The sequence below is a fragment of the Folsomia candida genome, unplaced genomic scaffold, assembly GCF_002217175.1.
Source record: "Folsomia candida strain VU population unplaced genomic scaffold, ASM221717v1 Fcan01_Sc006, whole genome shotgun sequence".
In the NCBI taxonomy this organism is placed as follows: domain Eukaryota; kingdom Metazoa; phylum Arthropoda; class Collembola; order Entomobryomorpha; family Isotomidae; genus Folsomia; species Folsomia candida.
The window spans coordinates 1,263,227-1,287,997 of NW_019091198.1; the positions used below are offsets into that span (position 1 = coordinate 1,263,227).

The 24,771-nt window shown below is 38.7% G+C and overlaps 1 protein-coding gene across 4 annotated transcripts in view; it reads right to left on the reverse strand.

Moving 5' to 3' along the window:
* Nucleotides 1-24,771, reverse strand: part of LOC110851519 (ets DNA-binding protein pokkuri) — a 63,011-nt gene that overhangs the window by 8,217 nt on the left and 30,023 nt on the right. For 2 of the 4 annotated variants that reach the window (XM_035852593.1, XM_035852594.1), the window contains 2 exons: nt 1,458-1,827; nt 1,268-1,375 (listed from right to left, as the gene is read on the reverse strand). In XM_035852593.1, coding sequence (XP_035708486.1) covers nt 1,268-1,375; nt 1,458-1,710 — 361 coding nt within the window. In that variant the 5' untranslated portion in view covers nt 1,711-1,827. Of the gene's footprint in view, nt 1-1,267; nt 1,376-1,457; nt 1,828-10,293; nt 10,598-15,461; nt 16,530-24,771 lie in introns of those variants that run through there. The other 2 variants (XM_022099328.2, XM_022099330.2) reach the window with 2 other exon arrangements.

Below are 24,771 nucleotides of genomic sequence, written 5' to 3' on the forward strand. Positions count from 1 at the left end.
ATTCTAACTCACCGAGTTATTTTGTACAGGAAATGCTTTAATAATTTATTTGTTTGCATAATTCGATTAAACATTCCTCCTCAAAACGGGGAATGTTTGTTATTTACCTTGAAAGATTCCTATTCTCTTTCCCACCGCATTTATGACGTTCAATAGATCCAACTTTCGATTGATTTTGCAAAGTTCTTCTGATAGCAAAGTATTTAATGATCATTATTTGTAGGAGCAGTTAAATAGTTCCAGCAGTTCGGTGGGATTAGCATGCATATATTTCGTCTGGTTAAGCAAATTGGGTCAATCCAATTAGATTAGGAACAAGTGGTGGTGGTGGTACAGTTAATTAACGTATTTGGGCAACTTCCTGCGTGCGGTTGGTTACTGCTCAATAAGCTAAAAGCTCAGTCAACTCATAAAGGAGGTTGCTCTTCTGAGAAATGATGGGTGTTGCTTAATTACTCTTTTTACACAACGTGCTCTCTGTTCTGCTGTATTTAGCATCAATATCCATCCCCCACAAATAACTTAGGATTAGATTATGCAATATTAATCTGCGGCTAACCTTTACCAGTACTTGGTAACAAATTTGAAATGAAAATGACGGCAGACAAAATATGAGTGTAAGAAAGGATTTCCTCATTCTCTCTCTTCGTCTCCTTTGCTCAAAAGCTAAAATATTTCTCAAGAATGAAGACGTATGTAGTAATACAAATGTGTTTAAGAGGCAAATATGAAGTCTAAAGAGGAAAAGGAAGCGAGGAACTATCAATTTGGTTCTAGCTAAAATGTGCGAACTTTTGTTTCTCTGCTCTGTGTAAAGTTAGCGTGAGAACTGCACACAACACACTCCTTAAAAAACATCAGTGCTGAATAACGCATGTCGATACGTATGTATGCTTAGCAAATAACGCTAATAATACTGCTACCATTACTTTAAGCACACTTTGGGAAGTATTATTGCATATTCCCCCACCCCACACGGACACGACACATTTCTCATAATAGCTCAAGCTATTTTTGAACTATATGTATGCACACCAGTAATTTCTCCAGTTCCGGACAAACAAACCACCAATGCACCTCTTGTCGTCTGCATACCTATAAATTACGACGCTGGTCAAAAATAACACTTCCGAACCTACTTTCTTCCACCCATGTATGACGATAGTTATATAAAACATGTTCTTCACGTATGTAGTAGATACATAAGTAGGCAAGCATGACTACATGGTCGAGATGACTGAAACTGATGTATGAAATGTAGACTTACCATTCATCTGAAATCGCTCCGTGTCAAAAGACGGGAGGTCAAACTCCCTTTCACACCATTGCATAAAGGTCATCACATCCTCTCTCGTCCAAAGACGGGGGTCACTGGCTGCAGAAGAATAAGAGAAAGAAAGAATTGTTAAATCATAATGCCGTTGACAAAAATAGCTTGATTTTAGAACCATGCTCACCTAGATTTAATGGGATTGTGTGTTTAATGTCGTAGGCGAAGGGTAGCTGTTGTGCAAGTGGGGAGGGGATGCTCGCGGCGGCTGCGGCCGCCCTGGAAAAAACGGCAGCGGCGGCAGAGTTGGGTGGGTGTGGTCCATGGTGGTGTGAGGGTGGTCCGAGGGGGTTGTATCTCCAGAGGAGCTCAGGGCTGAATGGGAGCGGAAGAGGAAGTCTTTCCATCCCAACCAGACTCAACGGAGGAACTTTCATCATCCGGACGTGTTTTCCGGTCGGATCTTCCAGCAGAATTATTCACTCTCTGCAAATATACCGGCGCGACTCTCTCCAAACACTTGACTTTTATGTCTTATATCTTCAGTTTTCGATCACCTATGAGGCAAACAAAAACATAGAAAGTTAGTCAAGAATTATACAACTTTTTGGAACATGTTATACTCTAAAGATACATATTTTATACAATGTAGAACATTATTTGAAAAATATATTATCGCTCATCTTCCGCCATACAACTCCTCCTTAAATTCAATCGAGTTCCGTTTCAAGTAAACCATTATTTATATCGTCACATTATTATATGTTAGATAAATATATTTACTTGTATACCGCATTATCTTGTGACTATATGTTCGAAATAATATAGTAGCATCATTTCAGGCTCATAATGTCATCACATCGTGTTATCTAATTTACTTCTTCTTGCAACATTGAAATTGCCTTTGCTACGATGAGGAGGACTACAATAAATTTTGTCGTCACTCTGCTGGACTGAACCTGCATTTTGGAGCAAAGGAGAAGTAAAATTGAGAGGAGAGTCAAACCCGTGGAGAGAAGTAGCAGTATATAAATTTGATGACAGAACAGAGTTTTGGTTCATGGTGCGAAGAAATGTTCAAGTTGGAATGAAATGCTGCCAAAATACGATATGGTTCCCGTTGCCACAGGACATTGCTTCCGCTTCCGTTCGTCTCCTCTCTCAGGCTTGCAAGTGGAAGCCGTAGTCGTATGAGAAGTAAGGAAAGAAGCAGGAAAGTCCCCTTTAGCTTTGGCACAAGATGCACAACTTCTTGACTTGACACTCACCAAAAGATAAGGGACAACCGACAACTCTTTCGCTCACATTATAAAAATTCACTGGAATTTGCAACTCCAAACACACCAGTCAACCACATCATTATTCAGCAGAGAACCGCGAATGCATCTCTGATATATCCCTTCTCTCTTCAGAATTGCATATACACAATACATGTTACTTGCTTGGAGAGCCAAAGTGACCTCGTCTCGAGCAGTGAACCACTTAGGAAAACTTATTACGATCGAGTCAGTTGACTTACTTGGTCACAAACTGAAATTATTTTTTCAATTAAATTACTTTGCGGACTTCGGTCGGTCCAATTGATGACAAAGTTTATGTATTTATTAGTTGATGCTACCACTCTTTTCTTCCACTAACTTCCATACCAGGCAACACACACGCAGAGATCATGCAGAATAGCATAATAAATGTGCAGACTTCTGCTGTGGTTTCGTTGTTGGAGAAAATGTACAAAGTCAATCCAGTTGAGTCAATTGTGCGAGTTATCGTCAAGCAGCAGCATTAACTTGCAAATATTGAATATTTTCCCATTAGCAAATAATTTGATGGTATGCATAAGTTGACTGGTATGTCCTTGAACAAATGACAATCTAATTTATCTGTTTCCTGTTCCCAAATTGTCAAACTGGAATTAGCCCTGATGTGATAAAAGCGTATCATCCTCATCACCACCACCATCATCTGGCCGATTGTCTCCTCTTTAGTTACCTTCTCTCCGTCGTCATTATGTTACGCATGAATATTATTAATGTGGTGGTTTTTAAATTATTATGGCTACAGAATTTATAAAAGAGTTGGGTGGCTTCCCATCCATCCACCACCCAGAAATGAAATGAATGAGGATGGACGAGTTGACGGAGAGAATTTTTAAGACGAGATCGAGAGAGAATGGCATTGTGATGGCAAGAGAGAGAGAGAGAGAGAGGAGAAAAAGCGAGTCGATGACATAAACGGTCATGACATGACACGATACCATCACTTAAGATGATAAGAGAGGAGGCAGGAGTCTCTTTGCGTTTGCAACTCTCGTCGTGCCGCATTTTTAACTTGGGCTGAGCGACGAGAAAAGTATATATTGCGAACTGAACTGAACATCCGCAATCCGACCGACAAAGAAAAATGAGACTGATATGAAATATTTCTCCTCTTTCTCTCCCCGGTCTCTCCTTCCTTCCGGGTTCTCTTTTCATCTCCGTTTCCGTGCTTTCTCGCAGCAAAAGAAAATGGATCGCATCCATATCTATCCGACAAAAAGTCGGGGGTTATATAATGACCAAAAAATGCTTATCAAAAATATAGGTGATAAGAAGGTCTATTTTATTCTTTCCCATTGTCATTCTTTTTCCCTCTTGCCACCACGTCAGCCTCCTCATGCACCTCACTGTGCGATGCATGGCAGACGACAATTTCAGCCTTAAAAAAACTTGAACCCTTGCATAAATGCTTGAACCCTTCACATTTCTATGCATCCAGCTAATTTTAATGTAGCAGCGGAATATTAATATATATCCATGTCACTTTTTGTAGGCGTGGAGAATGCAAAGTTCTCCTTATTTTGAATGCAATAAAACAAAAGAATGCTAAGAGCAGAGTCGGTAAAAGTACTCCTAAACATATAAATAATGAAGGAGAGAGAACCAACTCCAAGTTTGCCATTCTTGGAAAACCCCATTAACTCAGTTTCCGGCTGGACCACCACTGACTTTTACCACCACCCTCCTTCTCCGAGCCAATCGGCCTACATGTACCCTATTTCGGATTAAGTTTATTAAGAAGCAAGAAGCAAAATAACTTAGCGACTCTCCGCCTAAATGATTATGTCTGGAGCAGTAAGCGAAAGGGTTCTCCTCAGAGGAACATAGGCAATCATAAATAATGTCTCCGCTGCTGTCCCATAAGCTAAACTTGTAAAAAGTAGGAAGAAACTGGGTGGCTGGCTTAAAAGAGAAAAGAGACGAATGTATTTACATTGTGTATGCATGCATAGAGGAGGAGGATGAAAAATAAGAGGACAGACCGACTCCTGCTGGAACAAGAAATCAGATTGACACAGCCCCACGGACACAACATTTGCTTACATGTATAAAAATTTCATCAAATTTCATGCTAACTCAACTTAGCATGTTGTTCAACCAACGACGTGAGCAATTCCAGAAAATCAAAGCCAAATAGACATAACCCAATTGGAATGGAGTTTGTTGGCTCAGTGGAGCTAAATATGTCCGTCCATGTTTGCACTGCAGCCCTTAGATTTTAATACCCTTCTCGTAGAAACCATTTTGTCTTCTTGTTTATGACATTTCCCACAATTAATGGTTTTGATCTCTCAGACCGACCATAATTAATTACAGGTCAGGTGGTTAATTAAATCCCTCTCTTCAAGCTTGGACAGGAAGCTTTGAGACTTTGTTGACACAGGCACGAATAATACAATGAAATGAAACCCGTCGAGTAGAACCAAGTAAGCTGAACTGAACTGGTGAGAACTGCTGAATAAATGAACAATCAGTTCATCCAGGCAGTGTGGGTCAAGCAGAACGAATCCAACCAAAACCAGAGAGAGATGGAATAAGGAAGCAACTTTAAGCCTGTTGGGTCGAATACTTCAAGTTTGCCCTTCCTCAATGCAGGCAAACCCAAAGGAAAGAAAACGACGGAGGAACCGTGTCCTTGACCATACAACATACGAATGTATACACATACTTACATCGCGAGAGTTCAAACTTCAATCATATCTTTCAAATTTGTGAGCCGGAATAAATGTGGAGGAAAGCAGTTTGTTCTGTCAACTTGAAGAAATGTCCACCAAAAATGTACCTCATACACATTCCCCCGACCTCAAAACGCATAACCTCTCAACCACTGCTGGAACTGGTCAAGTTCCTCAAACTCAACTTTCCGATTTCCTTTAGAATTCTTCCCTTATCGCAAATGAAGAAAGGAGAGAATGAAAGGAGATCATATACATAAGTAAGAAAACGCCCAGGCAGCCAAGTTGTCCTCGTTCTGGAGGATTAAGCTCAAACCGTTGTCAATCTTTCGTATTATATGACGATTATCTCAAGAAATAATGGAAATGAGCAAGATTGTATGAACATAAAGAATGCTGTATAATCACTACTCAGCATGTGAATGTATGTATCACTCTCAAAATTATTTTCGAGATGACCAATGGAAAAATATGAAAAAAATCATCGCCTTCATTAATTCTCCATTTTTAATAATGTATTTTTAAAGCTCACAAACATCTTAATACAATATTTGCTTTGTACGTTTTCGAATAAAACTGACAGAACGGACTCTCTGCCAAATCTCTGCGCTTCCCGTGGCTGATTTGCAATGCAATAACGGTTAGGTCGGGAGAGAGAGACAAGAGGAAATTGAAAATTTGAGGAAGCCCTCCAGGGAAGGCTATTTTTACGGCTCTTGTATGTATGTTCGGCTAAGCAGAAAGCATAAAATAACTCCACGAAGGTTTTTTTCCACCCTGGAGACATCATTCATCATCATCGTAGTAGTAGCAGCAAAGTAGTATTAACAACTACTTACATTCCATCCGACAGGCTCACGTCGTTGGACTCGTATGATTTGATTTGCTTTGTCTTTCATAAACCGAGTAATCACTACATTATAGATAAACCACAAAAGAGTACTGAAAGGGCAGTGTTCTCGTGTCCATAATAGTTGTAAATATTGTAAAAGTTACAGGTAATAATAATCAGTGGGACGGGCAAAGTACAGTTTATTAAATTGCACCCAGTCAACATATAAGGAGGAAAAAGAGACCGTGGTGGACGAATTGACGATGCTGTTCATCTATCTGTCCGTCAACCGAGGGTATAATAAAGGGTACAGCATGACCACTATTTGTGTGTCAGCCCTAAATCTCGCATAGCTTAATCTTTTTCAAAACACACTAGGATCAATTTGGAGCTAAAGGCAGTAACACCGGCTCCTCTTCAGCTAAGGCGAAAACAGTTTATTTAATGAAACGGGGAGGAACTATTGTTGAAAATGTATTGATACAGTTTTTATTTGCCACACCGTCATCACAACTCAAAATGAGACGACCATGTAGGTAGCAGTAGGGATGCGATAGAGGCGAAGAAATATCAGTTATAACGTTAGCTTGTAGTCTGATAAAACGCTATCTAAAGTTGCTACTTGGTACTGGCTGGGGCAATAATAACGTAAGGTTGTTGTATTACATCATAATATTATATTCTATCAAGAGTGTGGTGGTGGGTGGGTGGGTGGGTGGGTGAGTCGGTCGGAGAAGGAAGGATGCGAACCGAGGAGGTAGTTTCGCATTGTGTCTGCTAAATTGCAATCGAATTTGTGGATGGAAGTGGTGGTTGGTTGGGAGTCTTTCGTGGTGGTGGTGTTTTTTTCAGTTAAGATACGAATTTCCTTGAGAGGAGAAGCACAGAGTAACCAACTTCCGGCAAACTGCCTGCCGGAAGCCAGAAAAGTTTTATACCAAAAAATGCTCCTGCTTGCTACTCCGCTCCCACTTCCACATCCTTCAAGAAAACTTTGGCTTTCCAGAGCAGAATTTGGTCACGGCAAGTTATGGGCGATAGGAGGACATGGTAAAATCATTTCAGGGCATGAAAAATCAGGAATGGACAACTTTCACAACGTCGTGACGAAGTGTGTGTATGGGTAACATGCATACATTTTTCAATAAACACACATAAGTTTGCGTATCGGATTGCATACCCTCAAAGTCGTATAAATTCCCTTCTTTTTTATTCCTTACTCACAGAAGAGTTTTGTTTCCTTGCCATACGAAAAAACAGTCATACTGGAGTGAAAGAGGGATTGATATCCGTTCGCAGAAAAAATCATTTCCCTTTTGGGTGAAAATGTTTCATCCGAATCAATATACACACAACTCCATAATTCTTTTTTTGCAACATCAACCAAACATCCATCCAATGCCAGTCGTAGTAGTGACACATTTCTTCACAAAAAACATTGCCTTACTTGCAAACAAGAACATCCATCGTGTTTGTTTGCTTGCAAAGTCCTACATACTTTCTCTCCGCCAAACCGTGAACTAGTCTTCCAGCAGTAGTAATATTAATCTTGTCTCTCTCTTCCTTTACAGAAAAAAAAACTTTTATTTTGTCCCAACAACAACAGACAAAGATCGTCCCCAAATAACTTGTCAAAGAATATACAAGTAAAACCCAATGAGTCGTGTGATAAATAAACATCAGGGAATATCTATGTACAAAACGCATCTATGTAGTGACCGCATGCATATTGTTATAAATCTCACATCTTAATTTAGCCCACATCTCGCCCGACAGATCTCAATCACCTCCCACACATACCGACGCACACAATAAGGAAACCATCCAACCATAACTCGCAGCCTAGACCAAAGGTAATAAAAGAACAACCATCATGGAAGTCACCACAACTCATTCCATCCTTTTTAATCCCAATCTTAACCAAGTATGTAGATAAACATAGAGGTGAGTCTTATGGTACAAAAATACAATGTCCTGCCTCTCCTGCTGCTTTGTTATGTACGGTACACTTGGCAATTTGCAATTCGCAATGCAATTCACTCAGGTTGGTAAATTTACAAGCGGAGACTAAATTGGTGTCTCGGCAAAGGCATTCCTTTTATGTGGCTAAACAAGGAGGAGGGACGGTGTATGGGATAACATAATAATGAATTGCTATTGTGTGCAGCATGAGTCAGTTAGTAGGTCCACCAAGCAAGCAAGCGAACGAGCGGCTGCCTCTACTAAAAACTGCAATGCAATGGGAGTAAGTAAGCAGCGAGGAGTGCAATACTGATCATTCGTCCTTGCACTCTTCCTAGTTCCCGTTTCTCAACAGAATTCAGCACACACTTCCCTGTTTGCCAAATGCCAAGCCAATTTAACAGGGAGCCACAACTAGCATGCTCTCTTCTCATCCTTATGGCCCCACCAACCAACCAACTGCAAATAAACCTAACTTATTCATCTTCTCCTCGCCTATCGCTCAACTACTCGCTTATTCTCGCTATCCTTTCCTACTTGAGTCTACAGCTCCCCTCAAATCACTGATGAAATATTAATAGCTAAGATTCCGTCGGAATGGGCACATTCTGTTCTCATCATCAAAAAATCAAACCTCCACTTACGTAGATATGCACAACCACCACCGTGAACCAGCCCACTTAATTCATTTACTTGACAATAGCGATTAACTTTATTCAGCTAACTACATGGATACGGTTACCGTCTACGTAAATGAGGCTTCTTCTTCTTCTTCTTGCTCTAATTTTGAAACATTTAGGGTGCAGTACGGTAATTACTGCTGCATGCTAAGATAAATATTAGCATGGGCAGGACACATTCTATTTTGAGGCCTATTCAAAAGGAAGTGATTAGCGAAATGTTGCATACATATTTCTTGCTAAAGACCTGTGTGCTTCTGTAAAATTGCGACAAAATTGCTACTTTTTTTAATCCAGGATAAAAACTAGCATGACAAAAAATACCAACTCAACAACTGCTAATTCATTCTCATTATATTAACAAGTTTGAAAATCATCTTGTAATTTTAATGGCTGACTATGATTACACTTTCTATGGCCGTACTTATCTTGTCCTATGCTGTTCTAGGTAATCCAGACATAAATATTTTTAATCTTGCTGTGTATGTACAAAGCACTATAATTTGTTCTAGTAACTCTGTGATTGAAAACATCTGTGTCAACTTCCTTGATTGAAATGTGAGATGAGAGAGAGAGAGGCCTGAATTGAACAAGGAATCGCTATGTTTGTTCAATTTGGTGTTGATGGAATCCTTTTAATCATCTAAAATCACCTTTTGATTTTGTCCAACAAAAAGTCAAGGTTGCTTCGCCAAGTTAGTTGCTTGAACCAAGCAGTCTGCTCACTACGGCCTGAATTTCGTTCAAGTTCAATGATGATGATCAGAGACTATACGGACCAAAAATCTACTTGAGAGCCTTATCTCAACAACAGTAATAATCATACCCCGGACAAATATTTTTTTATCCTACCCTACTCGTGTTGAGCTCAACATGAGTAGGGTAGGATAAAAAAATATTTTTCCAGGGTATGGTAATAATTTTACACAACAATTTTGTTGTGTATCAGCCTCATCGTTCGTTGTAATTCCTTTGCAAATAAATTGCAAGCGGATGGAGCAGCTTGTTACTATGCACCACAACTATCAAATAAATTATCACTTGTACAACAACTACCTGCTTATCCAGGTACTTGAGAGTTCCTCCCTCCCTCCTCCTCCTGTGGAATACTCATTTATTTCCACTCTTACTTATTACTTATTACATAGCACCACCAGGCTAATAATGAGCACAGGCTTTCGCTTAAAGGAAGCCAAACTAAGAGAGATGGAGATAATGGCTCGAAAACTGGGTAGATAGATACTCATTCGTACGAATGTGTGCTCATAAAGTGGTCATGGTGGTGGTGGGATGATGAGAACCATGCATATTATTATCACTATTTGACTGCACATTTTAACGACGCGATGAGACAAATCCCTTCGAGGAGTCGTATTACTCATCATTCAACACTGCTACTAATCAATTAACCACTACGTACACATACACTCCAGCAGAGTGGAAGTGCTTGCAACATAAATTTAGCAAAATATTTAGCACGACGGGAAAATACGCTGTGCAATGTAGGCCTGCTTGTTTTAGTATGTAGGTTTTTGCCAAACAGCGCAATGCGATTTACCAATTAATTAATTCCGTTTTCCTTGTGTGAATCCTCCCTCATTTAAACTAGAGTGACAGAGAGTTCCCCTCTTCCAATTAAATGATTAGTCAGTCAGTCATTTGGCGAGAAGCTCTTCTGGTACTCCAAAATCATCACTATTTTACACGTTATTTTCACACACATAAACACACAGGTAAAATAAAGTCGGATTGTTCGTAAAAATGAAAATCAACAATGGGTGCCGCTCTGAAGCCCGAAAGGTCTGCCAGTATCCAGAGAGGATGACTTGAAAATGGGCAAGGTGACCAGGCACGAGAAGCGACTGCGACTAAAGGATTTACGAAATCCGATTTCCTAACAATTCACGCTCCTCCTCATAATCATTTGTCTTATCACCATTTCGCTTATTCATGTGTCATATCATTCGACGAGAGGAAAATAAAAAAACTTGGTACAAATTTAATGGACGGACAGTGCATTCAAAATAATCAACCTCCTCTCTCCCTCTCCATCATTCGTCCGTAATGTAATTCCGATTGTAATAATAAAAACCTACCTCTGATAATGATTTGATTAGCGAACGTGCATATCAGCAGCATTAACAGCAGAGAATAAGCTTGCCAATAAATAGCTAATTTCTATATATTTCTACATAAGATATATATGCATATATGTAGACCCGAACCCAGTTTTACGTCCACTTCCACTTGAGAACTGACTACGCAAATGAATATATTTTTTTTGTCAAATCGTTACTCATCATTAATAAACAATCAAGTAATCATGAAACCAACCAGGACCACTGTTTTAAATTGGAACAGCTCATGTTGACGCTATTATGCTTGCAGAGACTATGGTATATATCCATGGTCCGTATATATATATTCATTGTTATACTTGAAGTGTATCATTCAGTGTGGGAGTGATGTGTGTGCGAAGGATACAAAATGTGTGATGACAGCAGTTGATAAAGAGGCTTTGCACAAAATTGACTTAACCAACCGTGGATCAAATCCTCCAATCTGAGGAACTGAAGATAAAAAGCGCACATTATGGGACTAGGCATTCGTTAAATGGTTCATAATTAGCGAATTCAACAAGTAATTCAGAAGAGAATCAATGACTTATCTTGAGAGCCAGTATAAAGAAATACTAAATATTAATACATTCATTCCCTTTATAAATTTTTTGTAAATTGTGATTTTACCCATTTTTTACACACACAATAAAAAGAAGCAGAATTAAAGAGTACTTGACTTGGGCTAATCTGACAAAAATTGTACAATATTCGCCTGAGTGAGAGGAAGGAAGACAAAGATGATGACATGATGATGGAGTTAATTATTTCTTCATCCAAGTATTTATGTAACTCCTACCCATCACTATTCATCTTCAATCCCTTTGCACAAAACTGTTGAAATACAGTGGAACGAAATTCAAACCACCAAAAACTTAATTTTGATGAAAATTAGTGCAAAAGTGTTGGAACACCTTGTAAAAAAATAAGCCGACAACTTTTAGCACCATAAATACAAAAAGAGCAATTTCAATAATTACAAGTAACTCGAGACAACAAGACAGTTAATTAGTAAGCATTGAGAACTTACTTTGGGGAGGAAGAATTTGTTGACACACAATAATATCAGAAAGAGAGAGAATGTGTTACAAATTGCACTTCAATTGAAATGCAACTTGCAAAATTGCTGCTGCAACCACCCTTCCCTCGATAAAATTTTGCAACATTTTTGCATCATTTGCTTGTGGAAGTGCATTATGTGTTTGTACAACCCCGTTGCAACAAGTACATATATAAAAAAAGTGATACGGAATTGAGCAAATTGAGTAACAACACACAAATTAGCATACACACAGACAATTTTTATTGTTCCTTGTTCTTAATCACTCACGTCTCGGCATCAAATCGACAAGTAGTTTCTTACATATTTACTATATTTGTGTACTTTATAGCTTGTGGCGTCTCGGCGAATTGTGCACCGACAACATACATAAATTAATCATCGGCACGACATGAATGGGATTCATCATCATCATCATCATGACTGAGTAGTAATGACAATAACTCCACGCAATCCTACATATATCTCTGTACGTCCCAAATTAAACAAATAGATCAACAAAGAACAGCACGAGTAACAAATAATCGAGTTGTCGCTAAATAAAAAATTTGGTCACTCTGAAGAATTAGATTAGATTTGTTGGGGTGGGCGATTGTTGTTGTTATAAGAATAACGACAATATCAACATGCAATAACCACCAACCAGACACAATAATGGTGAGAGGATGAAGAACAAGAATTCATAACGCATGTAACAATATTGGTTACAACTCATTTCCTTCCCTTTCCTTCTTTGCAACATCATCATCTCGAATCTCGACCCATACCTACCCTTGCTCTTCCACTAAACGCAGCCTACGCCAACACCAACCACTTCACTTTTATGAATTGCGATTACCTCAAAGTCATAAATTGCTGTGTGGTGGTAAGGTGTACACTACCTTAACTTATGCGGATATGACATAATATATGCAAGCATAAGTAACAATACGAAACCAAAATGAAGAGCAAGTCCCATTCACACAGACCTCATTTCAACTTGTACTGGTGCAAACGTGACATTTCTCAAATTTTTTGAAATGTTTCCTCCGCAGTTTTAAAATCGATTTTTTGTAAAATTTTGAAACCTCGATGGATAGATTTTTGTAGCATAATTGAAGTCTGAAGGAGGGAATAGGATGATGGTAATAAAGATATCAATTTATCATCAATCAGTGCACACCACCACCCATTGAAGACATGCAGTATTCGAATGGGGAAGTTGTCTGTGGGTTTGGGAATGAATTGTGATGTGAACTATTTGCACGAGTAAGCGGTAGGATACCGCTCACTCAGCCAGTGTTGCATCGCACTGCACTTTTGTATTCCTCTCTTTGGCAAGAACTAAATAAGGAACAACTTTTTTCCTCTGTGGCCGTTACAACTGCTATCTGATTTGATGCAAGAAGGAATTAGGGGAAGTAGAAGTGCATGAAGAAGGAATGGGACGAGGAGATGCTAGAGTTGGCCTACATTTCGCAGATTAACACTCGATCGAAACGAACAACTACCTAGCTTTAGTTTAGTTTAGATTATATTAAAAAACCAAACACTGTGTAATCATGTAGATTGATTTGACGCGTTTTTTTATTCTTTTTATTTACCCTCACTTTTTTGACAAGTTACTTACTTTTTCACTATGACATAATTTTTATGCAGCAGCAGCGTTTCGTTGCAGTAATCTGGTGCAGTATGTATTTCACTATTTGCCTGATCTATTTCCGCCTTTGGCACACTTTTCTATCATCCCACGTTTACGTATGTATGTGCTATCATTTGTTTACTTGTTACTTTCGATTGTCCAGAAGGAATTGTTTGGCAATCTAGCAGATATATGTGTGTGACAGATCAGTCATAGCGCAATTTCCTGTCTTTCGTGTAATAATAAATAAATAATAATCTGTCTGTTGACAGATGCGTCGAGAATCGATGAGGTGGTGTGTGTTTAAAGGGTGACGATAATGCAGAGAGTATGCCATAAGTATGCCCGTTATTGTTTATACGCAGCAGTAGACATAAAATATTTGCACGTTTAAGCTAACACCCACTTTTTAGTGGGGCGCAAATAAAAACAAAAGCAGAAGTCCAACACTAAAAATAATAATAATATTATACACCACCATTGTATAAGCCACCCATCCTGCGATTTTTCCGCACCATCAATCCCTTATCATAATCAAATATTTGGCAGACTGAGTTGGAAACTTTATCATCATCGCGAATGGGTCCTGGTTGGTCCAATTATTAAACTTCATTAAATAACATTATTTATTCATTAAATTATTAAACTTTCAATTCATTCCAGGAAATAATCTAAATAATGCTTGTTTGCTGTTATATGTATATATACCACATTTTCCATGTATGAAAGCAATTCACGCCTTATGGGAGCACCTGACTATGAAACTGTCCGTTGTTTTAACCTTGGTCATCATAAAGGAAATCCGTTACTCAACTGCTAAAAACCATGACACAACATAAGGAAACACCACGAGCAGACATGAGCCTCATCCTCCACATGCTTTCTTCTATTATTATACACACTACTACTCTAGTTAACATATCATCAACAACAGAACATCCTGGATTTCCATCCTTGTTTGTGGTGCATAAACTTTTCCCGGAACCGGGATTTTTAGCACAAACAATAAAACCGAGCGAGTGATATAAATGACGCCTTTTTAAAACGGAAAAATAATTCTTAACCTGCTTAATGATGTTGAAGACGACGACGCCGATGACAAGATATGTAGGAGAAGAACATGGAATAACAGTTTGCAAGCAGAAGAAGAGAGGAAACCAGCAGCAGCGGAATAACAGCAGGAAGTTGAGACCGGAATTGAAGCAGGCCAATCATTATTATGCATTACATTACTCGTATACCGACTGATACATACATACGTGGTGTTCCATTACAGAAATTACTACCGAGTGAAGGAACGATGGAAGAAGAAGTAAGTGAGCAAAGAAATAAGAAAATAAAGTGAATACAAAAAGTCTCAAATCAAGTCGTCGTCTTATCCAAAGACGAGAAAAAGACCAACAAACTATCTTCACTCGCTCTCTTCTTCTTCTTCTTCTTATCGGGAATCAAGTCAATAAATGCCACTTAACAAATGGAACATTTGGGAAATTAGTATTTAGTTGAGAGGAGGAGGATGCCGACTCTTTTACTATCAAATGCAATGGTTCAACTTAATTGTGGCAACAAGAGACCATTTGGAGTAATGCCCCTGACAATGGTTTTTTATTATTTTATTTTAAGGCTTAGATCATGTTCCAAAAATTCAGCAGTATTTTCAACCTGTTTAAAGTATATATTTTTTACAAATTTTTCATTCCTGACGAGCACTTTAAAGAAATTGGAATTGCTGGAGGAAAAGAATCTCGAAGAAATAGACTTTCTTCCAGATTAATACTACCCATTCCGGTAGGGTGACAAAGGTGAGCGATATTTTATTTCGTTCTTTTTGAACTTTTCTCCAAATCCAACCCAAACTTCAATTTCGTAGACCCAAAAGCAATACTCATTTTAGTCAAGTAATAATAGTAAGAAAATTATAAATTTACCATTAAATGCAAATCCAATTTAAAATATCCACAACTCCAGAGGGTCGAATCGGTGGTTCAATTATAAAGAACAATCAATTTCTGGGCACAACCACTTTGTTAATTTCCTCGTTTTTCACTCATAAATTTCAAGTAAAATCACAAAATACATTCAAAAACTAATAAACTTGTGAGATAAGAATCATCACCATAATATATAATTTGATAAATACGAAACTAAATCACAGATTGATGATTGAGAGCAAGTCTTGTGTGTAAATTATTTTCCCACCAGACGAGGAAGAAGAAAATAGTTTTTCTTTACTACTGGTCCCTGGACTGGAGGACTTTGAAAACTGGATCCTGTTCTCCCGAATAACTAAAATCTTCAAGCTTTGAAGGGTGGGTGGGTTGTGGTGGTTTATAGTTGTTGTAGAGATACGTAAAGTGACTGTGGAGTTCACTACTTGGCCCTTAAGGCTACTTTTTCCTCTTTCTTTTTCTTAATATAATTCCTTTGTGTCCTTAAAAAAAGTGGATGCCTCCCTGCTGCTGGAGTATGGAGAGAAGGAAGGAGTCACTCACTCTAGCCAGCAATACCACCACAAAACTAAACCAAGTCAGAAGAAGGACCTTCTTCTTAGAATTACAAAAAGGAACCTTTTTAACAACACATCCTTATTATCGGCCCTATTATTCGTTGGAATTTTGAGAGAGGGGTCCCCTTTTCTGTCACTTGTATGTTTATACACACACTTGTACACTTTTCCCTTCGGGATTCCTTTTACTGGACCGATATGTGGAGGAAGTGGTATTAAATATATTCCTCTTTTTTTCCTTCACACACTTGTTAAATAATATGTGTGCGACACAAGTTGCTGCAGTCCGACCGAAGCAATTCCTCTCTGTACTAAAAGTGGAGATGGTGTGGCTGGTTTTGGGGGGGTGTGGGTAAGTTGCGTGGGTGGATTTCGGGTAAAAATGGTAAATTGTGAGACGACGACGACGGAAAGAAGGACACGTTCATACGGAAGGACTACTTCAGGACAACTGAGCTGCGTGCGAGCGAGAGAAGCCAGTCTCACCATCGTCAGCAGCGTGCAATGCATGGTGCCAGTTGCTACCACCACTCGCTCGCTAACTCTATGCCCTGTTGAGGCAATTTTGAGAAGTGGCTGTGCAAAAGTTTGCATGGAATTAGATACGTACAATACGATACGTTTGCAGTTTTTGTAAGTGGTTGTTGTATGCAGGAGAAGGATGCAAAATTCATGGAGCTTTATTTTATTATGACTTGATCAGGATTTCCATTACTCCATATCTGGTTTGGTTGTTCCTCTTTTCCCGTACTTAACACTGATTGGGTCTCTTTTTCTGACCATTTTTTAAAAGGAGAGAGATTCATTAATGGCTAAAGGAGACGGGTGTATCGATTTTCCTCTATCTCGGATTATAGGTTAGTCGTCGTTGTGAGTATTTAGGCAACATTATTACATTTCAGAAAAAACTTTACAATTGCATTTTACAAAAGTTTCAATGGCAAAACTTTGGTGGACCAACCAACTAACTAATTGAGCCATGACGAGTTGGCGTGATGCTCTTTGGCCAGGTTTTTTGTATCGAGAATAACTTTGTTCCTTTGCAATGTGTGTAATGTAATGTGTACCAGGTGAAAGATGTTTTGTGCTGCCATCATGTACTTTTAGTACGATATTATAGCAGCAGGAGCAACATTGCCTCTTTTTTATCATCTCTTACATCGAGAGAGACCCCTCTCCTTTCAAAGGGTTGAGATGGAGGCGCAGGAGATGTAATGGGATTTTTAACTGAGACACTTTTAGTGCTTTATTATGGGCTAATAAGTCATTATTATTGCCTGTATCGGGATCGCTGTACTGCAAATTGGATCAATTCAAGCCTGTTGATATATTGATATTTTGCCATGCAATTATATTTTCGCCAGGATAAGCCTCACCTGCAGGAGAAGCATGTTTTATTTATTTAGTGATGATGATGAGAAGGATGCAAAAGTGGCCCTCACCATGATCCCTGAATTTGATCCTTTCCTCTTCTTCTTTTCAAGAGATGAGAGTTAAGTTCAAGTATTTTAAGCAGAGGATTGAACACAATGGGCCATTTTTTCTTCCTGACTTACATGTCTGGCTATGAACACAATGAGCTAACCAAGGCGTAATCTTTGTTTTATTTCGTCGTCGTTGTTCTTGTGACTGCATGGGTGCTGATGATAACATGAACGATGCCGATGATGAGGTTGGTTGGACCATCTTCAAATATTTTTCTACTTCCTTCCCCAGTAACTCACTTAATTATTGAGTTAAGATTGTTAATTTGATTATCAACCGACTCTAAACTAAGCAAGTAACCAACCAAGCAGAATAACAGGGCATGAAGTCACTACTGTTGTTGCGATTGTTCTCTGCCGTTGGATGCAGTAATGGATGGATGTAGAAGAGGAAATATTATGCTCCTCAGGAAGAGGATCATGAATCTTTTAAGAGGAAATCAAACCACCAAGTTAAAAATCTAAATTTAAACTTAAAATTCCACCCAGATGTAGCGTAGGTGTTCTTCCTCCTGTGAACTACCACTGCCACTCGAGGACATGGAATTTACGACGTGTAGGAAACTGCACTTGTGCCACCATCAGCTTTTAATTAGCAGTAATAATATATTCGGTGGATGGATATGGACCGTGTGCCCACCTGAACAAGTATTCCGTCACATAACCGAGTTTCAGTTTACGACTTCTCTTATCTGGTTTCGTTAAATCATGAAATTTGGAAGGAAGTTTATCGTCAGTTGACTAGTTGGTTGGCTTCATATTCATCATCGCTGAGGTGTGTTTATGCCTTAGCTGCCCACCAATTTTCTTCTTCTCTCTTATGATTTCTATTAGGTGGGCAACTGCAATTATTGATTATTGATATTCGCATTGCACATTGAGCCGAAAATTGGGTGGTGGTAGAAGACTAAGACGTTGGAGTAGTGCTATTTTAATTTTGCAGCTTTATAATGTTACACCATTTTTATTTTATGGCCTGTTTATAGCTGTACATAAATAGCACACAAAGGGTTCCCAACTTTATTTTAGTGCAACAACAACAACGGGGACAAATGCAGCACAATGCAATTTCAAACAAGTTGAATTGTGTCCACAATCCACAACATGAGTGCAACAGAAGACACAGTGACTCACATTACACCACATTTGCAGAGATGCATATATAATGCACCATATAACATGATAAATTGAGTCAATGTAATAAAAAAAACAACAAAACCAAGAAAGAATAGGGCAAACGTTTAGCTAGTTTGTTGTTGGTCGTAAGTAGCTTATCATTCTAAAAGCAAATAAATAATCCAATAGTTGCAGGGCACTTGCATTCATCAACTGTATTTATTTCCACCTCTTTTAATGGCATATGCTTAACTTACCTCCTCTAGATGTGTATGTGCATAGACAAGCACATTGTGCCTCGTAATGGAATGCACACACAGAAATAGGCCAAAAACTAACAGATGCAGTAATAAGTAAGTAAATAAAGTAACTCGTTTTATAGCAGAGCGTTAGAAATGCATGCGTTAATAATGATATGTTCATTACTATCACGACTCGAGAGAGGTACCTATTATTATGTACGGCTTATTCTTACATCATAATCACTTGGTAAGAATACAATTATTACTGCAGTGGCTTTGTGGTTGGTTGAGAATCCGGAAAGTGTATTGAACATCCTTATCAATTTTGTAGCAATTATAAAACTGCACTCTTCTATTATAGATCTCATTTTGATTGGCAATGATAAGATCGAGCAATAAACGAGTGCAAACTGCATGCACCCAATTGCATTTTTTGTTTTTCATTAAGAACAATTGAATGCAGTCAGTGGAGCTCCACTACTACCACTGATTCCGTTTTGAAAGAATGGGCGTTTTGTCGTATCTGTCACACCGTTGTAGCGTTTTTCGCATGACTTGGTTGCATCACTCCCTTCCACTATTAGTACTTTTTTAATGCCTGCGCTGCACTGGTGGTTGGTTATCTCATGTACACACTCTTTCACTCATAAGATGGGAACAACACTTGCTTTTGTTTATTTATTTTTGGGTATTTAGGCCAATGTGATTTCCGCACATTCTTCCACGCCACCATTGAGCTTCATGTGAAACAACGAGCCTATGTACATGATAACTGACGGAGTGAGTGAGTTACAACAACGTGGTTGCACAAATATATAATTCTTTTGGACTTTTACTACGAAATGATGATATGAAATCTACTGCTGTGCAATCTGTCATCCACGCTTCTCGCCACCAATTTGCGACGATGAGCTTTACTTACTCATCATTTTCTTTGTGGGGAAGAAAGAACATGAATTTATCTGCCACCAGACTGACTGAGGAAGATGAGACTTGATGAAGATGGGTCGTCTAACAACTGAATCAAGCAATTGGTTTGGTTTGGTTTAGTTTAGTTTTGTGGGCAAATACTTTAATGCGTTTTAATCTTTGACTACTTAGATGCCAATTCTGATTGATTTGAATGGTTTTTAAGCCTGTTACGAGTGTAACGTGAGACCTATTGGCTAGCCAGAACGTCGGTTTTTTTGCTTTGACACTTGGTAATAAAAGTTGTCTCGTCTCGTCTAGTAGTCAAATCTCATTTATTTATTGAATACGCGGAATTTTGTAATTCAATACCTGACTGAGGTGTTTCATAAGCAATTTTTCCTATGTACACAGATATTTGGATGTCAAATGAGCGAGTATGTAAACCATGAAGACTGTTTACCAATTACTTAACGCAACCGAGTCTGATGATGCGTTTTGTGAGTTTTATTTTTTAGCTACTTGTGTGCAAATACTATTCAAATTGCGAATCGACTACTACGTACTCTGGCAGTAATAAAAGTGGAACTTGTTTATCCGTGCTTGTTTCCATTCATTTATATTTATTACGGCTTTTAATGCCAACAAATTGGAATGGCTGTGAGACAAGAAGATATCACGCTTTTGCTGATACGGTTCCCAACTTGAACCACCGGGATAATCAGATGGACGAGATTTTCATCCCACATTCGCACTGGGTACGGAAATCTTGTTGTGGAAACCAAACTAATTCACATTAAGAATTCATTTGGTTTGACCGCTTACCAATTTTTCACCTCGGAGAGTCCGTTGTTGCTGGCGTATCATCAAACAAGTCATAAAACTTTCATAGGTAAACATGCAGCACCAACACCTGTCCGTCCATATTATCGGACGAACTAGATAATATTTTTTCATGCCATTATGGGATAATAATTCTCCATAAATTCATAGTCTCCTTTGTGTGGCTAGCTGGTGTTACAGATAATTAAGGCGATCCATGTAATAAATAAAGAAATGGAAGGTGCAAGAAGAACAAGAAGAAGACAAAAATGTTGATGTGGGATTAAGGTGATATAACAACTTTTTTGTTGGCATAAATGTGTAAAGTACTACCACGGCTCATAAACCGACGACGAGGTGGGCTCAATCATGCATGCATGCAGCAAATATATAATGCCCACCACATTTATACACACAATTGAATTAATTTATGCGTCCTCTTGCCGTGATAGGAGAAGACCCACGAAGGCGGAGGTGACTAATACCAAATTAAGAGAAAACGACTCGCTCAAATACCTACCTCAAGTAAAATAAGGCTCTTGGGCATATTATCCTTATGAAGAAGATGCACATATGTACATGATGCGAAATATATCATTTTACCTCAATCCGTATCAATTTATGCCCAAGCAAAAATCCATAGACGTTATCACTATATACATCGACGAATAAATTATGCTTGAGGAGGAGACTTATCCACCAATTTCTGACAACCATGTCAAATTGGACGATAAGCGTTTAATAACCAAAACGATTAATTGAGCCGCGTGGTTGAGATGAGGTACTAAAATCTCGAATGAAGTCGTATCGTGGTCGTCATGTACGAAACAATGCAAAATGCGAGAGTCTCAACCCGTCGTCGTTTAGAGTGGATTTGAATTAGGATTAAATTAACGAAAAAAGACAGATTTCCGTCATCGCATCGACTCGCGAGAAGCAGTATCATCAAAGTTAAGTGCTAAAAAAATCAAAGGTACAAGTCGGTGGTTAGAGTTGCTCTTTTTTTCCTATATGGATTGGATGAGTGACTCGATGTATGCGAACTTTAGATGACTTTTTCAATCTTCCTCGGTTTTCCTCCTTTTTCTCGAATTGCATCAACGGAAAGATGTAAAAGAGCAACAGCAGCAGACATGAATGAGCATATACAAAGTTAGATGAGAAAGACAGGCCTAGCGACTGACTGACTGCGTGATTTCATCAATAAAAAATCTATTGCCAAAAACCGAACCAAATATTAAAGAAGATTTTAACCGACTTTTTCAGACCAGCTACTGTACATGTCCCTATAATTGTGACCACTAAAAGTCAGGAATGAACCATGCAGTGGAAACCAGAGCAAATTAAATATCGAAATCAAGTCAAATGGGTAACATCATGGGACAGACCTTGAGAAGAAAAGTTAGTTTTTTCGACTTTTTCACGTCTCTGCATCCATCATCATCCATCCCGATATCGCATATTGCATAACTAACTGCACATGTACGGAAACTACTGGTTATAATTTCCTTACAATTCATCTCTTTGCAAATTCTTGCACAATTCAAAAATGTAAAAAATGAGAAATGTACTTTGCGGTCTAGCCTTTCGTGTGAGAGGTTACACCGTGTCTACCCCCGTTGCTACCAAATTCAGGCATAAATAGCAACAAAGTAGTTGATCCATTTCTGCCCTTTTTACACACACACAGACAGAGATCGGTGATTCGAAAAATTTCACTCACTTTTTATTAAGATAACAATAGCGGAGTGCATACAATAAGTGAGGATCTAAATCTGCCACTCCCTGCATAATTCAGTCAGTTCACATGCACGCAGGAATATCCTTACTCGTTAGTGTACACATGTATGAGTAAGCATAAATTGAGTGTCAATGATGGATTATGGTGGCAAATGTTGTATTGGAAAGAGATTATTTTATATGCTAAACAACAATGGAGGAATCTCATCCTCATCTTCAGGTGGAGTATGAGATTGCCTCAGCCAATTTGACACATATTTGGTGAGGTGAGACCCCTACAACACATTAGCTCAATGTTATGACTCGACTTTTGGCTCGTATTTGATGTAATTCTTCGTCTGCAGCAGGCAAAGGTCATTTCCGGCAAGCAAAAAAGAACACAAGAAAAGAAAGAAAGAGAAGCAAACCAAACCACCATCGACATCGACAGAAGAAGACGAAGGAGGAGGAGGAACGGGTCTTCTTCCCGTTATCTCACCTTCTCCACTTACTTAAGTACCAAGCAAGTAACTAACTTGTATGCAATGTAGCCACCACTACTGCCACTTCTTCTTCTTCATCTCGGTTAACTTAAGCTCCTTCCTTGTCTCCTCATCCATCCATCAATGCTCAGATCCACCAATATTGCCTCACTCACTCGCGGATGATCCGATTTCACGTAAAAAATGTGACCACAAGAACAGAGCTCATTCTTCACTTCACTCATGTGTCATACACACTTTTTTCAAAATTCACCTACTTGTCTCCCAACGGGGGAGCGAGCAGCATAGCAGATTTAAATTTGAGAGACGTACTGCTTCTGACGCTATATATACGCCATTCCCGATCTAGATACTTATATGTGCATATTGCTTGCCAACAATTGCTATTTTAATGCACATAACTAATCAGAATTTCAACACCCGGACCTGACACAGCTTTTGAGCCTTTCTTTTGTCATCAGTAATTAATTATTCAATTTCATTCCCCTCCTTGTCTATCGTCAGTAATACCATTTCATAATTCCTCTTTTCTTTCGAAATGACAGGTCAAGATCACCAGTGTATATGTAAACTGGTTAATTTGAGGATGGAAAAAATGAATTATCTAATTAACTATATGATTCAGTCATTTATTTTACTAATATGCACTAATTTTCTTGTGAGAAGGACCTATATTCGCCTAATCATGCTTCCTCTGTAATCTATTTTTCCTTGTAATTTTTGATTTGCTGTTAAAAAACCGGTATCCGAAAAATCCCCTTGAACTATTTACTACACTTGTGTATTGCAACTTTGTACCTATGTACAAATGACCGAAGAAGTTACACATTTTCGCAAACTTTAGAACCATCAGCACATCAAAAACAAGTCATCATCATAACCACCACTCCTGCACAAAAACCTTATGTCCCGACCAGTCAAATTGTCTCATCTTCTTTTTGCTAATAAGGTAGAATGGTGTGTGTTCGTATTGGGTCCTCTTCAAAAACAGGCCCAAGAACTGAAGCATGCATGCTGATTGAACTTTGGCCCAGTTCAGTCCATTTTTTTGGCCACAGGAGTTTGGCTGACCAGATATTATTTGTTGATAGTTACAATATTCTCCAATTTCTTCCTTCCTGTTATTCTTTCCTCTCGAATTACAATCAACAATTCAGGTCCCACGGCTCGGTTCTTAGTCACCTCAATAAACAAGTATGGGTTCATTGATTGATCCGAAGAGGCTGGTCTCAACTCGTCACGCGTGACGCACATCGTCATCCTTGTTTTTAATTGTCTCAAGAAACTACTGAAACACCTCTGACTCTGGGAAGAGCGAGTTTTGCTTCACTTGTTGCAAAAAAGAAACGCATAGGATTCGCAGAGTATCCTGGCAGGATTGTATTGCATTGTGGAAAACAAGATATGGGACACACACAAGGAAAGATGCGCTGTTTGTTTATGTATGATTTTAATTTCATGTTTTGTTGGAAAGATGATCCGTTGCCTTTGCCTTTTGGCCTGACCTAGCTAACTAACTAACCAGAGTCAGGCAGCTTGAACAATTCGGATGCAGAATATCTCGCCCAAATCACCAGTTTTTACGCTTTTTATTACCTCAACACCCCACGATCATATTTTACTTGATCTCCTCATGTACTCCCGTTGTCTGCTGCATTCTTCTTTTTCTTCCTCCTCCTTCTGCAGCATCAACCAGGTCGAGTACGTAGATTTCTTTCTTCGGTGCAACTTCGGTCGATCCTGATTGGTTAATAAGTCATTTGATTCGAAACCAGCTAAATTAAAGACTAATACTAAAAAAATGCAGGCTTTTTATTATCTATCCCTCTCCTGCAGAATCTAGTGAATGAATGAGCCCGTGGTACCTTACACATTGTATGTTAACTTTTTTAAAACGTTGGCTGGGAATGAATGTGAAATTATCTTCGGCAACAAAT